At 50.8% G+C, this 16,327-nt stretch overlaps 1 protein-coding gene across 7 annotated transcripts in view; it reads left to right on the top strand.

Moving 5' to 3' along the window:
- Window positions 1-15,590, top strand: part of SRCAP (Snf2 related CREBBP activator protein) — a 34,891-nt gene extending 19,301 nt beyond the window's left edge. For all 7 annotated transcript variants that reach the window (XM_053363450.1, XM_053363451.1, XM_053363452.1 and 4 more), the window contains 12 exons: window positions 396-626; window positions 1,015-1,341; window positions 1,560-1,801; window positions 1,936-2,300; window positions 5,171-5,373; window positions 5,520-5,689; window positions 6,411-6,607; window positions 8,599-8,713; window positions 9,021-9,149; window positions 9,242-9,424; window positions 9,866-9,949; window positions 10,348-15,590. In XM_053363450.1, the coding sequence (XP_053219425.1) occupies window positions 396-626; window positions 1,015-1,341; window positions 1,560-1,801; window positions 1,936-2,300; window positions 5,171-5,373; window positions 5,520-5,689; window positions 6,411-6,607; window positions 8,599-8,713; window positions 9,021-9,149; window positions 9,242-9,424; window positions 9,866-9,949; window positions 10,348-14,349 (6,248 nt within the window). In that variant the 3' untranslated portion in view covers window positions 14,350-15,590. The remainder of the gene's footprint in view (window positions 1-395; window positions 627-1,014; window positions 1,342-1,559; window positions 1,802-1,935; window positions 2,301-5,170; window positions 5,374-5,519; window positions 5,690-6,410; window positions 6,608-8,598; window positions 8,714-9,020; window positions 9,150-9,241; window positions 9,425-9,865; window positions 9,950-10,347) is intronic.
- Window positions 15,591-16,327: the final 737 nt, after the last annotated feature.

The following is a 16,327-nucleotide window of genomic DNA, read 5'->3' on the forward strand; positions in this document are numbered from 1 at the left end:
GCTCCTGCAGCAGATAATCTGTTCCACTCCCATTGCCTGAGTCCTCCTTTGAAACGGTGCTGAAAAATGTTCCTCGTAGATCTGGATGCAAAATAAAAACCTTGCAATGTGAATATGCAGAGAAGTAGTAATACCAGAATTGGTAGGAAATGGGTACAGTGGAAGAAATACTTTTATCAGAGCGGTCCCTCTAAGCTCCTGATGCCTCTTTGTGGGGCATCCGGTGACCCGAGGGATACAGGAAACTCCAGAGCCTTTCCTGACATAGTGGCCCACTGTTTCTATGGTGGGATCTCTGCAGGAGGGCTTACACATGCACTGGGAAGTTTGGCCACCATCTGCAGGCAAGGCAGGTAGCTGTGTAGTTAATGGTCTCTCCCTCCTGTCCCATCTAGGGAATGTAGTTCACCTGGTGTCGGCCGGGGGGCAGCACCACATCATCAGCCAGCCAGCACAGGTTGCTTTGATCCAGGCCATGTCTCAGCAGACTGGGCAGGCCCCAGTTGGGGTGCAGGCTGTGCCAGGCCACCAGCCTCCCACCATCCTGCCTGTCCCAGCTACCAGCACAGCTGCTGCAGCTGTGGCTTCCACAGCAACTATCAGCCTCCCCATTGCTGCCACCCAAGGTTAGTCAGTATCTGGATTCCTGGGGGTTGCCCTCCCGCTCTTGGAAGGCAATGTGGTTTTGTGGGTTGAGGGCCTGGGTGACTTTGCCTTTGGGTCAGTAAACCTTCCTTCTGTGTCCCCAACAGCATATTGTTCTCATCCTCCCTCGTATGGCATCTGTTGCTCCACCCTGGCTGCCTTCCACTTCCCTTTCCTTCTGCCCTGCTCCCTACATTGGTCCAACCCTCCACCACCCAAGCCTTCTCTGAATTGCCATGGCCTGGTCCTATATTGAGGCTTCTCCTTCAGCACTGGCATAAAATAAATGTTTGGTAGGAATAATTAGAAATGACACCGCTCTGTTGGAGAGCCGGAGTGCAGCCTCTCTCTTTGCTGTTGCCCCCACAGTGCCCTCATCAGCAGTGAACAGCTCCGGTGTGGTGAAGATCGTTGTGCGTCAGGCTCCTCGAGATGGCCTGCTGACCCCGTCCCCTGGCCCGCAGCAGCCATCTCTGCGCCCTGCTACAGCAACAACTGCTGCCACACTGCCTGGTCTCCCAGCGGCCCTCATGGCCCAACGAGCCCCGCTCCCCATGACTCCTGTGCCGCCTGTCAGGTTGCCTGCTCAGCCACTGGTGCCAGTTAGGGCGCCCACACCAGCTCCCTTGCAGGGCCTTGTGAGACCCATGCTGCGAATGGTACAGGCCCCAAGCCCCAGCCTGGAGCAACAGCTGGGTAAGTATGTTTCCCAGCACCTTGCGTAGCGATTTGTACATCTTAGATGGCTGTGGGGTTGGGAAGAGTTCCTCACCATCTTGGGAGTCAGCATCAGCTCTGGATATTGGTGGAAACGATAATGTGAAATGCCAAAGCACCATCTTCTAGTAGAGTTTAGTTTCTTCTCTTTTCCCCAGCAGCCCGTCTGATTCCCTTTCTGTCCCCTCTTTTTTCAGTTGCAGCTGCCACACCCCCGATAGCGGCTCCGTTTGCGGTCACTCCAGCGGCCACCGTCACTGTTGCCGCCAACACTTCCCCAGCTATGACTTCCCAGACAGCCTCAAGCACAGTGCCCAAGGAGGAGCCAGAGATGTTAACGCTGCGCTCCACTACCCCAACGCCGCCACCGCCCCCTTCCGTCCTGGCCCCACGGCCAAGGCGGCAGCCGCCTCCCCCACCTCGCTCACCCTTCTATCTGGTGAGTTCCTGCCGGAGGCCTTCGGCTCTGCGGGGAATTGAGGAGCAGGGTGGCCTAGAGGCTGTTATCGCTGCTTGGGGGAAGGGACCTGGCCTCTGTTCTCCCTGACTGGCTTCACTCTCTCTGGCCTGCAGGAATCACTTGAAGAGAAGCGGAAGAAGCAGAAGGAAGAGCGCCTCGACCGTCTCTTCCGCCTCAATGAGCAACACTGCAACCTTGTGCCAATTTACGGCACTGAGGTGCTACACTTTTGTACTCTTTTCCCCCCTGCTCCCCCTCGCTGGAGGGAGGAGGAGGAGGAAGAGGAGCCAGCAGCAGCACCAGCCCAGGAAGTAGAGCCCAAGGGCTACAGAGGGGCTAGCTATGCACACTGTTATGCAGCACAAGTGCAAAAGGACCCCCATCGCCTCGAGGCTCATTGGCAGCGGGCAGACACCTTGGCCCAGGCTATCTTGAAGCCACAGCAGCGAATTGAGGAACTGACAGACATTATTGAGAGGTAGCATCTTTTTTTTTTAAAGATATTTATTGAGATTTTCCACCTTAATACATTAAAAAATCAAAAAACAAAAAAGTTAAAAACACATAAAGTTTACAATCCGTATTTTCAATAACATATTTCCCTGACTTCCCCACACCTCCCCTTCTTATATTCCAATTCAAATTGTTAGTTCAACAAGTTCTTATCCCCAATTTTTGACCTTTTCATATTTAATTCATTTTAGAAAAACCAATTTTAACTTATAAACATCAACATTTACATACATTAAACATAATAGAAACACCGCCACCCGACCCCACCCCCATCCATCTTCCCTCTCTCCACCCCACCTTTCTTCTTTTTTTCTTTTTTCTTCTCCCCCTAATGCCTCAACAAATGAAACGGATTTGTAAAAATGTTACATGGAAGAAGAAGAAAAAATACGAGGCACTACACTTCTGTAAAACAAGAAAATCCTTAATAAAAAAAATATATAAACATCAATATTTGTACATCAGTGCTCATTCTTAAAACTTTTTTCTAGAGTCAACCCAAATTCCCTTCCACGAATTCTCCAATTTTCATACTAATAACAAAACAAAATAAAAAAAAAAGATTATAATTGTACACCCTTGGATTCCCAAACCCCACCCCACCCTTTCCCGGTTTCGATCCCCAACAAATGTCCATCAGTCTTAGTCTACTATCAGCCTGGAGACCTCACGTCCGAGGCTCTTAATTCTCTCTCAATTCCTCTTCTGGTTTTTTTGGTAGTCCTTAGTATTAAACACCAGATCTTGGAGAAGCTCTGTCCCAATAGGGTCCATGTTTCTTCCAGCCAGACCTCCATACTTAAAAGTAGAGCCCGAATCTTGTTTCTTACTCCTTTTAAGTCCAAATGTCCCGAAAGCTCCAACTTCCACCTTAATCAGATTTGTAATCCATAGGTCTTCAGATCTCCACATAAGGAGATCTCTCCATTCTTCAATCTCCAATTCAGACCAGATTTTCATCATCCAGTACTTATTTTCCTTTGTAACCATCATGTCAGGCCTCTGGCTCTCCTTTGTCATCTGCAACATTACATCTCTTCCTTCCTTTTCCTCAGAAACAACATATATCTCTTTCTCCACACTCTCAAATCTCTCAAGTTTCTCTTCTTGTCCAGCTGCATGAACTTCCTGAGTCAAATCCTTATCAAATTCAATGAATTTGTTTACTGTTAAGTCCAGAGTTGCAACATTGGTAGCCAAAACATCAATTTGGCCTTTTAACTTTCCCAAGAGAAGAAAAACTCTGTCCAATTTAGCTTGAATTTTTCCTCCTTCAGCCATTCTTGTAATGTCCCAAAACCCCCTCTAGAGGGATTTTGGTTACTTAATCTTCCTTCCAGTTCAAATCCAAAAATCAAGTTAGTTTGTATCAGTTCTTCCTTGTTTTCAACAAAATATAACCAAATTGTAACAAATATATCCAGCAGAGACAGCAGAAACAAACTTCTCTTTTTCCTTCTTGACAGCTAATTTGACAGCTGTCAAACTCTTCTATATCTCAACAGGCTCTCTCGCGGATCACTCCCGGGTCTGGGGGGGTGGCACTTCAGCTCTCAAAATTAGCTCTTATCCTCCAGTAAAATTACTTATACTGCCAAATCATGAAATTAATGTCTTTTACCCAATAAAGAAGAAGAAGTTCTCTCGACCTTAGTTAACTAGTCCTTGCTTTAAATTATTTACAAACGGGGAGACGGACTTCCTGTTTGCGCCTTCCCCAATCGTGCCTAATTAAAAAAAATTTTTTTCTTTGCAAATCCAATTTCCGTACTACTCACGGGTTGTTGCTTTTAAAGTCCAATTGTTCACAAGAAGAAGTCAGCGCTCTCCAACCATGGCATGCGGCTTCACTCCGCAGGAGAAGCAGTCGACTCTCAGCACCGCGCCGCTCGCCCCGTCCCCCGTTCCGAAGCCTTTAAAAAGGCTCCTTCGCGGGTCGGGGGGTGCAAATGGTGCCCGCCGAGCCACCAGGTTCACAGGCTTCAGCGCCTGTGATTTCTGAGGGTCCCCGCGTCGCCGCAGCGGCAAGACCCAAATCCTGCGGAGCCGATTCCCTCCGGAGCTCGGAGGGAATCCGCCATTAGTCGATGGCGCTAACCCGGAAGTCCGAGAGGTAGCATCTTTTTGTGGGGAGGTAAAACTTGGGGGGGGGTGGCAGCAAAAAATAGAGGGTGTGAAAACGTAAAAAATGTAAAATAAATTTTCCTGTACGCAACTGCTGCTGCAAGAATGTTGATTGCAATGAACTGGAAGTGGGAGAAGGTTCCAACAAAACTAGATTGGCAGAATAAATTACTAGAATCTGCCGAAATGGCACAAATGACAAAGAGAGGCGATACAAAGCAGAGCTTTATTCCAAAATGGGACACGTTCAAGAAACATTTAGAAAAATAAAATAGTGGTGTGGCATCTATGGCAGTGTTTGAATGATTTCCATGTAAAATAACAACAAATAACGAGAATGGGTACAAAAAGGTGAAATAAACTATAAGATAACATAAAAAGAACAAAGTAATAACTATAAGTACAACTGATAGCAGAATTGTTAACTACACTGTGGAGTGACGGAAAGTCTTAAGTATCTTAGTAAGAAGCTATGGTGAAAGGGACTGTATAAGATTGAACAGATTTTTATTTGTACTTGGATATACCATATATAAGAATGTTTTGTTATTAAATCAATTTCAGTAAAGCATATAAAACCTTTTTTTAAAAAGTGTTCCTGGGAGCTGCAGCTTGAAGGCTACGAGGGAACCCAAGAGTCCTGCTCCCTGCTCTCCAGAGGTGCCATGGTATCCCCCTTGTTGTCCTCAGCTTTCCCTTCTCTCTCTGCAGGTTCATCTTTGTTATGCCTCCTGTGGAGGCTCCTGCTATCACCATGCATACCTCTCACCCGCCCCCATCACTCCTGCTCCAGCAGGCTGTTTTCAAGGAGACCCTGAGACAGGAGCTCTCGCCGCGTGCAAGCGGCCTGCACCATATTGTCTGCAACATGCGGACTCAGTTCCCAGACCTCCGCCTCATCCAATATGACTGTGGTACGTGTAGCCGGGTAGGGCCTGCATGCTTCCAATTAGGAGCCAGGGCATTGTGGAGTGCTGTGCATTAAAGCTGCTAGGGTGAACTGTGTTCAGTTATCCTCCCTTTGCTCAGTTTTTCTTTCTGGCCCCTTTTCCCCCTCCAGGGAAACTGCAGACTTTGGATGTTCTGCTGCGGCAGCTCAAGGCTGGTGCCCACCGGGTCCTTATCTTCACTCAGATGACTCGCATGTTGGATGTGCTGGAGCAGTTTCTCAATTATCATGGACATATCTACCTGCGGCTGGATGGTAGCACCCGTGTGGAGCAGCGGCAGGTAGGCAGTAACAGCCTGTGGGCACTTACAAAGTGCTCAGAGAACTCCTGAGGTCCAGGCTGCTTTGGCAAATGGGTCTGTCAAGGTGTGCATCCAAAAAAATCAAAACATGAAACTCCAGGAGAATGCTAGTCTGCATTTGGGGCAAATGAAAGGAAGCTCATTCATGGCCTTTTGCCATCCGATAGAGAACGAAGGGGCTGCTGAGTTCGTTTTGTGTGTGTGTTTTTGTTTTTTAGTATTTTAGTTTGTAAGCTGCCGTAATGATGATTATATCAAAAGGTGGATAAAAGAAATCGGAGGGGGGGATTGTACAAAGATTGCAAAGGTTCAAACCTGAAATTGCCAGATTTGGGTACTGCTGTCTACATTTTGCCCCAGAATTATGCCATTATTGGCAAGGAGCAATGTGATGGCAGGAGGAAGTGCCTTGGCAAATATGGATTATAGAGAGAGCAGGGACAGGATGGCATGAGACAAGAAAGTCATGCAAGTCAAGGAATCTCCATCTTCTTTATGTAGTGTCTTTTTGAGTAATCTGGGAAATAGAAGCTGGTTTTTATGATTGCAGAATTAAGGGAATTATTGTGTACTGGTCTGGCTTCCTTACGGTTCTGGCTTGTAAACTATGTACACTTCCCAAAGCTCAAAAGTAAAACCAGGAGTTTGGGTCTTGGATTTCTTTCCTCTTTGGCTCCAGATTTTTCTCTAATCCTGGCAGGCACTGATGGAGCGCTTCAATGCAGACAAGCGCATCTTCTGTTTCATCTTGTCAACGCGCAGTGGTGGTGTGGGAGTGAACCTGACGGGTGCTGACACTGTGGTGTTCTATGACAGTGACTGGAACCCCACCATGGATGCCCAGGCCCAAGATCGCTGCCACCGTATCGGGCAGACGCGTGATGTTCACATCTACAGGTTAGCTGGGCTCCTTGTGCCACTGCCTCCAAGGATGTGGACGGGCTGCTTGGACTTGTGAAACCGACCACCTGTCTCCTTGATCCTTGCCCATCATGGCTTATAAAAACGAGCGGGAAGGGCTGGGTGATGGGCTGTGCTGGGTGATGAATGCTTCCCTCTGTGAGGGAGCTTTCCCAGAGCCTCTGAAAGAGGCGCTTCATCTTTGAACCCAGCCAGTATGGCCAACTATTGCCCAGTCTCAAATCTTCCATTCTTGGGCAAGGTGATTGAGCGGGTGGTTGCTAACAACTCCAAGCACGCATGGAGGATGTAGACCATTTGGATTCCTTCCAATCGAGGTTCAAGCCTCATCATGGGACTGAAACTGCCTTGGTTGTACTGGTCAATGATCTCCGGTGGGTTTAGGGATAGAGGTGAAAACTGTTTCCTAGTTCTGCTGAATCTCTCAGCGGCCTTTGATACCATCAAGCATGACATCCTTCGGGACCGTCTAGAGGAGCTGGGAGCACTGTTACGCAGTGGTTCCGCTCCTTCCTCCTGGGCTGTATCCAGAAAGTGGTGTTGGAGGATGAGTGTTCGGACCCCTGGCTCTCACTTGTGGGGTACCTCAGGAATCGGTCCTCTCCCTCATGCTTTTTAACATCTACATGAAGCCACTGGGGGAGATCATCAGGGGGTTTGAGCTGGGTGTCCCAGTATGAAGATGATACCCAGCTCTACCTTTCCTTCATATCAGAACCAGTGAGGGCAGTGAAGGTCCTGTGTGAGTGTCTGTAGGCAGTTAGCAGATGGATGGCGACTAACAGATTGAGGTTGAATCCTGACAAGACAGAAGTACTGTTCTTGGGGCACAGCGGATCTAACACTGCTCCTAAAAGACCCAAGTGTGCAGCCTTATAGCTGTCCATGGAGGCACAGGTCAATTCTGTGTCCAAGGCCGCTGTCTACCAGCTCCATCTGGTATATAGGCTGAGACCCTACCTGCCCACAGACTGTCTTGCCAGAATTGTGCATGCTCTAGTTACCTCCTGCTTGGACTACTGCAATGCTCTCTACATGGGGCTACCTTTGAAGGTGACTTGGAAACTACAACTAATCCAGAATGCGACAGCTAGACTGGTGACTGGGAGTGGCCACTAGGACCGTATAATATCGGTCTTAAAGGATCTTTACTGGCTCCCAGTATATTTCCGAGCACAATTCAAAGTGTTGGTGCTGACCTTTAAAGCCCTAAACAGCCTCAGCCCAGTATACCTGAAGGAGCGTCTCCACCCCCATTGCTCAACCTGGACACTGAGGTCCTCCGAAGGTCTTTTGCTGGTTCCCTGAGAGAAGTGAGGTTACAGGGAACCAGGCCAAGGACCTTCTCAGTAGTGGCACCCTCCCTGTGGAACACCCTCCCATCAGATGTCAAGGAAATAAACAACTATCTGACTTTTAAAGACATCCAAAGGCAGCCCTGTTTAGGGAAGTTTTTAAGGACTGATGTTTTTAGATATGTAGTAAGCAGCCCAGAGTGGCTATGGAAACCCAGCCAGATGTGTGGGGTATAAATAATAAAATTATTGTAATAATATTATGCCCAGTCAGTCTAGACTAGCTCAGTATTATCTTCACTGACTAGCTCTGGTTCTTCAGGGTTTCCCAGAGATATTTCCCAGCCTTACCCTGAGATAGCAGGGACCAAACCTTGGACCTTTTTTGCATATGAAATGTGTTCTTTAGGAAGTGATAGACATCTATACTGCTTTTAGAAGACACCTGAAGGCAGCCCTTTATAGGGAAGTTCTTGATATTTGTTGGAAGTTGCCCTGAGTGGCTAGGGCAACCCAGTCAGATGGGCAGGGTACAATTGTTGTTATTTAGCCATTGCAGAGACTGCAGGACACACTTCTTGAAAGAGACTTGTAATAGGGTGGCACAGTAACATATAGAAGCTGTACACGCTAGCAGTAACTTGAATGTTGACTCTCTGGTGCTTTGTACAGGTTGATCAGTGAAAGGACAGTGGAGGAAAATATCCTAAAGAAGGCCAATCAGAAGAGGATGCTTGGAGATATGGCTATTGAGGGCGGCAACTTCACGACAGCCTATTTCAAACAGGTGACCACACAGATCTGTCAAGACCTGCCGGCAGAAATCTGCTCTGTATAGCCTTTCGGACAGTTGGCTTTGCAGTGCCACTGTTTTGATGCTGAGCCTCATGTAGAGTTCCTTAACACTTGTATTATCCTGAGACATCCTTGGGAGTAGCCGTGTTGGTCTGCTGCAAGAACGGCAAAACAAGAATCTCATGGCATTTTACAGACAAATTAGTTTGCTGCAACTGGGTTTCTGACGTGTATGCTGAGAATGAGGAGCTCACTTCTGCAAGGTCTGTTTGTAATGTGTTTATTTCTGTGCTCCTCAGCAAACAATTCGTGAGCTGTTTGACATGCCCCTAGATGAGCCAGCCAAGAAAGAAGGGGAGGCCTCAGCCGTAGCACAGGAGGATGAAGAGGACCCCATGGCCACCAAGCAGACACAGATTCTGGAGCAGGTAAGCTTTCAGCTTTCATATTGAAAATAAGAGTGGTGGCCCTCCAACAAAGAGAGTCCTTGTTTACATCTGTGGCTATCTCTGACTCACAGGCACTGTGCAAGGCAGAAGACCCTGAAGACATCCGGGCAGCTACCCAGGCTAAAGCAGAGCAAGTGGCTGAGCTGGCAGAGTTCAATGAGAACATCCCTTTGGACACAGAAGATCGGCCCAGCAGGGAAGAAGAAGAGGAGATGTCTAAAGCTGAACAGGAGATTGCCTCACTGGTGGAACAGGTACACAGTTTCTTGGTGCCCCTTTAGAAAGTGGAAGTGCTTATCAACTTTTAGACTAAATTAGATGGGGATGGAATGGTGGTTCTGTTCCTCCATGGTATGTGCATGTTTGAGGCTTCCTTAATCAGACTGTCTACTAGTGCTGTCTACTCTGATTGGCAGCAATTCTCCAAAATCTCAAGCAGAGATTTTTTTAAACTGAAGATGATGGAATTTGAGTCATGAAGAACACGTACTCTACCATTGAACTATAGGCCCTCCTTTTCCAAGACACTTGGTAGCCAAAATCATTCTAGAAGCTTCAGTTCCTATTCCATCTCCCTCCCACCCCTCTTCTGCAGCCGCCCTGATAACCTGGCTCTCCACGTTTTCCCCTATTCTGACTGACTTGGCCTGCAGTTTCCCTCAGATACCCCTCTGAAGTTCCTTTTCCCTTTGCAGCTCACCCCTATTGAACGTTACGCCATGAACTTCCTGGAGGCATCTCTAGAGGACATCAGTCGGGAGGAGCTGAAGCAGGCAGAGGTAAATTTCCCACCCCTGACTGGAAGCACCCCCAGCATAGTATCTTGTCAGGCAAGCACAGCTGGAGGGATGATCTGTGACTGATTGGTTGCATCTGCCAGTTTGAAGTTGGTGAGCTCCTCAGTCAGATGGCAACTTTTTAAAGACAAAGGCACTGCAGTCTTTCATGTTCATGACACCAAGGCTCAGAAACTTGTAGGAGGAGCTTCTGTGAGTTGTTATTAGAAGTTATGGTGTTGCGTACTCAGTCTTATCGGGGAAGAAGATGGCTCAGGCCTCTTAAGAGTACTACTCTCTCTGGTGCCACTGAACGGACCAAGCCTGGTTGGCATCACTTGTTAAATCAGTAGTAGTTCCCCTTTGGCTGTCTATTAAGCTCCCTTCTCTGTTGTCCTTAGGAACAAGTAGAAGCTGCCCGCAAAGATATTGACCAGGCAAAGGATGAGGTAGTCTTCAAGCTGCCAGAGGATGAGGATGAGAGCTATCTCGTTGAGGAAGGCACCAGCAAGAAGAGTAAGAAGTCCAAGGGTTCAAGCCGCACAGCCTCAGAGAGGACAGGCACCCGCATGAGTGAAAGGCTGCGTAGCACCCGCCTCCTGCTGCGGGATGGGGAGAGTGGAGATGGGGAATCCCCCCAGGCAAGACTACCCAATCTCCGGCATTCCCACATGGTGACGGATGAGGAAGACGATAGCCTGCCCCAAGTAGCTCAACACACGCGAGGGGCTGCTGTGCGCAGGGAGTTGGTGCGGGAGGAGAAGCCTGTCCAGGCTGCCCTGCACTCCCGCAGAACTTTGGCCCGCCGAGAGGAGCCCTGGACTAAGGCCCCAGTGACTGGGGAGAGGGTGCCGAAAACAGCTCCCCACAGGACTGAGGCTTCTGCTTCTGGTGACAGGGTTTTGAGAAATAATCCCCACAGGACAGAGACCTTGTCTGCTGCGGAGAAGTTGCTACCAATTACTCCACAGAAGGCAGATTCAGGGGCTGCAGGTGACAGGATGCTAAAAGGAACCTCTCCAAGGACAGAAACCCAGCCTGCTGGTGATAAGTTGCCGCGAAGTGGCCCCCAGAGAATAGATACTGGCTTGGATAAGGAGGTGAGACCAGGCCTGCAGAAGCCTGAGAAACCCTGTGAGTTGGATAAACTCCCATCCAACCCTCCTAGGTTAGAAATACCAATCAATGAGGCCCAACTCCTCCAGCTTCCTCCTCGGGCACTTGATGGAGAGGTGGCCAGTTTAAAAACAGTTTTAAAAGAGCAGGAAGAGAAAGAAAGTGCCCAGCTCAATCCATCAGCCCCTGAACCCCATGTTTCCAAGAATGTCCCAAATGTAGAAGTACCAGTCTTCCAGGCACAAGATGTGCTAGTGGCTGATGAGAAGTTGTTGAGTACACAGTCACCACCTGGCCCTGAGAAGGCTGTCCTTGAGGTTCCAGCAACTAAAGAGAAGGCACCAAGCACAGTGAGTCTCCTTGCCAGTGTGGAACTACCTAATGAGAAACAACCCGAGGCTGCTTGTGAGGTAGACCTACCATTGAGGGAGCAAAAGGAGAGCCTGCCAAAGTCAGAGGAAGAAGCAGACATGAGCACCTCTTGCAGTACTGCGGTCCAAGAGTCACTGAACTCTGTATTTGAGGCACGCAGGCCTGAGGTTGTTCAAGGGGCAGCACCTTCCGACGGTCCTGACAGAACAGCATCTAAGACATTCACCTCTAGAAGCTCAGAGGCCACCCCCCTGGAGTCCACAGTTAGTGCATCATCCAGGTTGGACAGTGAGACCCCTAAGATTGAGGTGCCTGTTCTTCCTTCCCTGGACCACTCCATGCCAGCTGCTGGCTCCCTTGTTCAACTGGAAGCTCCGCCCTGTGTCAAGGAGCCAAATGGTTTGGAGCAGGTTCCCAGAGCAGAGGACTTGCCATGTCCCACTTCAAGCCTCCTAGATGAGCCAGAGTCTGAGATTGCACCTGGAGAGACTGTATTGCCAACACCAGAGGTCTCAAGCAGTGAAAGCAAGAGCCCCAAGGAGTCACACAAGCAGGATCAAGGGGTTGTTGGGAAGAAGCTTCATGAGGAGGAGCACCAAAACAAAGAGGCTGAAATTCAGGCCACGTGCCTGCCAGCTGTCTCCTCACAGGCGAGTCCATCAGATACTGCTGTCTGCTCAGGAACGCCATCTGCAGATGAGAGTCTGTCACCGATTAAAACCCCTCGCCGTCGAACCAGTGCGGACGTGCAAATCCGGCAGAGCTGTCAGGACCAAGATGGCCCTGCCGCCAAAGTTTTGCGCAAGCTGCCAGGGCGGCTGGTCACAGTGGTGGAGGAGAAAGAGCTGATTCGGCGTCGCCGTAATCGTGTGCGCAAGTTGGATACTGCCAACAGCACCGTGGTGAGTCCCAGCAACAGCTCAGCTCAGAGCATGTCAGAGCCAGAGCCCTCCTCCCCTTCTGGCAAAGAGTTGCCATTGCTGCGAGACTTGCCTGCCCGTCGGAGAATCGAGCTGGAGAGCCGGGCAGCAGCTAAGGAGAGAGATGGTGGCCTAAGAGGAGAGGCGCACGCTAGCCCTTCTGCTGAGCCTATGAAACGCAAGCGAGGGCGTCCCCCCAAGAACAAGTCCTCTGAGCAGCAGAGTCCAGGGCTGCTCCGGCCCCTCCCGGAGCCTGTCCAGGAGACCACCCCCCAGAGTCAGACCGCAGAGAAGAAGGTGCCCGAGACCCAGCCGCAAAGCAAGACCTCTGAGAAGAAGGTGCCCGAGACCCAGCCCCAAAGCAAGACCTCCGAGAAGAAGGTGCCCGAGACCCAGTCCCAAAGCAAGACCTCTGAGAAGAAGGTGCCCGAGACCCAGTCCCAAAGCAAGACCTCTGAGAAGAAGGTGCCCGAGACCCAGTCCCAAAGCAAGACCTCTGAGAAGAAGGTGCCCAAGACCCAGCTCAAAAGTAAGATGCTAAACAAGAAGGTGCCCCAGACAACCTCACCCAAGACCAAGTCTCCCAAGGGTAAAACGGAGAGTAGTGAGAACAACTCTCCTGTGGAAAAGCGACGGCGTGGCCGCCCCCCCAAGATACGGGAGGCCCCCACTGTGTCTCCAAAGCCTTCTCATTCTGAAGTTCTGCCAGCCTCCTCTGCAAATCCTCTGGTCACAGAGCTACTCCCTAACGTGCAGGAGCAGCGGGACAAGTCCCCTAGGCCCACCCCTGTGGCAGAAGCAATACCTAAGATTCACGAATCGCTGGACTTGCATCCCAATCCCAATACAACGTCTATCTCAAAAGTATCCCCCAAGGCGCGGAACCGAATGTCTGTGCATCCCAAACCCTCCTCCATTTCTAAACCAGCTCCTAAGGCACGAGAACTGTTGGCCGCTCCCCCCAAGCCTGTTTCCAAATTCTCCGCAGGAGCGTGTGAGCCCCTTCCTACTCCCCCTAGAGCTGTCTCTGCAGCAGAGGGCTCCCCAGAGATTCAAGCACTGCCTTCTCTGCCCCAACCACCCCGCCCCTCGCCCCAAGCTGCCCTCAGTTCCACAACTTCCGAGTCTCCGCCCAAACGGAAGAGGGGTCGGCCCCCAAAGAACCCACCTTCCCCTCGTGTGGAGGCCGCGCCACCTCCCACCTCACCCTCTGACCACGAGATCTCCACCGAGAAGAAGGAGACCCCAGCTCCCCCTGTCCGCAAGCGGCGACGGAGGAGGAGAAAGGATGAACTGGGTCCGTCGTTGCTGGGCGTCGGTCAGAGCTCCTCGGAGGGCGAGGATTCCCGGCCGCTCACCAGGCTGGCTCTGCTCAAGCGCGAGGAAAAGCCAGAGTCTTGTGGCGAGGGCTTAGCCCAGCCCTCCCCAAAGCAGGCGCTCCCCGAGGGCGCTTCGTCTGCAGAGAGCAGCGCTTGGGAGCAGCCTTCTGGGGACACCCCCGCCCGCTCCACCCGCCTGCGGCCCGGCAGCCTCGTCCCACCACTGGAGCGCGAGACTCAGCGACGGAAACGCCGCTGCTTCCTGAAGGGCAGCCGGGTGAGCAACAGCAGCCGGTCACCCGCTCCCCAGGCCACCTCGGAGCAAGAGGGTGGGGAGTCCGAGTCCTCCCTGAGGTCCTCCTCAGAGTCCAGCAGCAACAAGTGCTCCCAGCAGCCCAAGCGCCAGTGCTATGAGTCGGGCGGTGGGCGGGGCAGGGGGCGGGGGCGGGGTTGGCGCACTGGGAGCCCGGCTGACCGGATTCTCCGTAGCGCAGCCAAGCCCAGTGACGGCACCCGGCCGGCCTCCTCCCCCATCCCCACCAGGAAAACGGGCCCTGCTTCCGTGCCCACCTCAGCGGGGGGAGGCTCTGGGGTGCTATCTCCCTCCTGCGCTCCTTCTCCGGCCGCCCCGGTTACCTCTTCACTAAGTAACAGAGGCCGCAAGCCCAAGACGTGACCACAGCGCGAGAAGTTCTGCCGTCAATTCTCTGTGGGGGGTGGGCAATGGCCAGCTCTTCCTCGCACATACTGTAAGCAGTTTTAGCCCCCTGCCCCGACCCACCCCTTGCTCTCGATCCTCCCGTTATCATGGAGGGCAGCCGATGGGGCTCACCTGTCCCCACACAGCTCCCTGCATTCCAGACTTGACTGTTAAGAGTCCTACTTGAAGGAGGAGGGGGGGGGAGGGCAGCAGGCGTGGCTGCTCCCTCCCGGATGCTTTGTCTCAGAGCAGGGCGAGGGACACTCCTGCAGAAGTTGGCTAGCTCTGGATGTGTAGCTCAGCTGCTCCCTCGCGGGGGAAGTGACAGAGCCAGCACTGTTCCCAATTAATTCTGCTACTTGTTGATCATGGAGTGGGTGGGGGAGCAGCCCCATAGAGGTGTGGCCCCCTGAGTGACGCTTCAGGGCTCCCGCTGCCACTGAATGGCCCCCGCAAAGTTCAGTACCACTTTGGGAAGCCTCCGTTCAGCCTTTCGTTAGGCACTTGCATTCTTTTTAAAATGAAAATCACATTTTGGGGCTCTTCATCCTTTCCCTCGGCCCCTTCCCCTCAAGAAACCCGCAGGGGATGCCCTCCTGATTTATAACACAATTAGCTCTTACTTTTTTAATGCCTCTGGGTTGGTTTTTAAATGACAGTGACCAAATGCTGGGTCCCCTTCTCTGGCTTTCCCTTTTGATTGTCGCCCTGTTTATTCCGTTCACAGCTTAGGGCCCTCTTGAGGCACAAGGAGGTAGCAGAGTTGACTCCGTGAAAAGGGGAAGGTTGTGCCCTCACGTTTTGCGTTGCCACCAGGAGAGATGGTCTTATTTTTAATGATGTATATTGCAGCCTCACTGCTCCGAGGACTCTGTGGGCTTCTGAGTTGGATCAAATCCCTCTTCCCTTCCCTGCCTCTCTGTGTACAGCTCTCATTGTAAAATAGGTTCTTTTGAACATAATCTATGCAAAGGTTATTTTGTATAGGGGAGCACAACGTTCCCTCCCCTCCCCCACCGCAGTGGGATTGAGGGGTGGCAGTAGTTCTCTGGTTTGGGGGAAGGGGGTGCAGTTGGGGTGGAGGGGGAGGTGTTCCCATGGAGCTGTCTTTCCTACTGAAGCATGTTCAGAACTTGTACAGAAGACCGATGTAATCTTTCTTCAGAATAATGCTATGAATAAAGTGTTAAAAAAAGAAAAACCAACAGCACACCAAATGGGTCTGTAGTGTCTTTTTTCAAAAAAAGAAGACACTTCATGCTTCCTTTTCTGATTGTTTCAGTCTTCTTGGAGCAGGGATGGGGTACCTGTGGACCTCCCAATGTCTGTACAGTTTCCATCATCCCTGACCCTTGAGCATCCTGACTAGGGCTGATAGGAGCTGGAGTCCAGGAACTTCTGGTGCCCCACCAGTGCCCTAGAACAGAGCTTTCCAAACACTGTGTCGCAACACATTAGTGTGTCAGCTGCAGTGTGCAGGTGTGTCGGCTGAATGCTTCTGGGGCTGGAAAGGGGTTAGTTTAACCTCCGGTTTGCTAATAAAACTGAATTACTGTGTAGCAAAATAATGCATGTCTAAAAAGTGCGTCACCAACATGAAAAGTTTGGAAAGTTCTGCCTTAGAAGATCCAACGCTTGGTTCATGCACAATATTAGACCATTGCATTGTGTTGCATGTGCAAGCCTCAGGCTCTCACAGCCCCTCCCTCTGCCCACACTCTTATATTCAAAAAGATAACTTCCCATTTAGTCTAAAACCAGCTTGTGTGCCATGACTGGCTTTTGAGAGGACGGGATTGTCTTTTACCTCAGGGATGGGGGACCTGTGGTCTTTCAGAGATTATGGCCTCTGTCAGGTGTGACTCTTGGCCATGCTTGCAGAGGCTGACAGGAGCTAGAGGCAAGCAACACATACAACAAATATAATTAATAGTAACAGCATTAGGAGGGCTAC

This window comes from Podarcis raffonei, chromosome 13, assembly GCF_027172205.1.
Source record: "Podarcis raffonei isolate rPodRaf1 chromosome 13, rPodRaf1.pri, whole genome shotgun sequence".
NCBI lineage: Eukaryota > Metazoa > Chordata > Lepidosauria > Squamata > Lacertidae > Podarcis > Podarcis raffonei.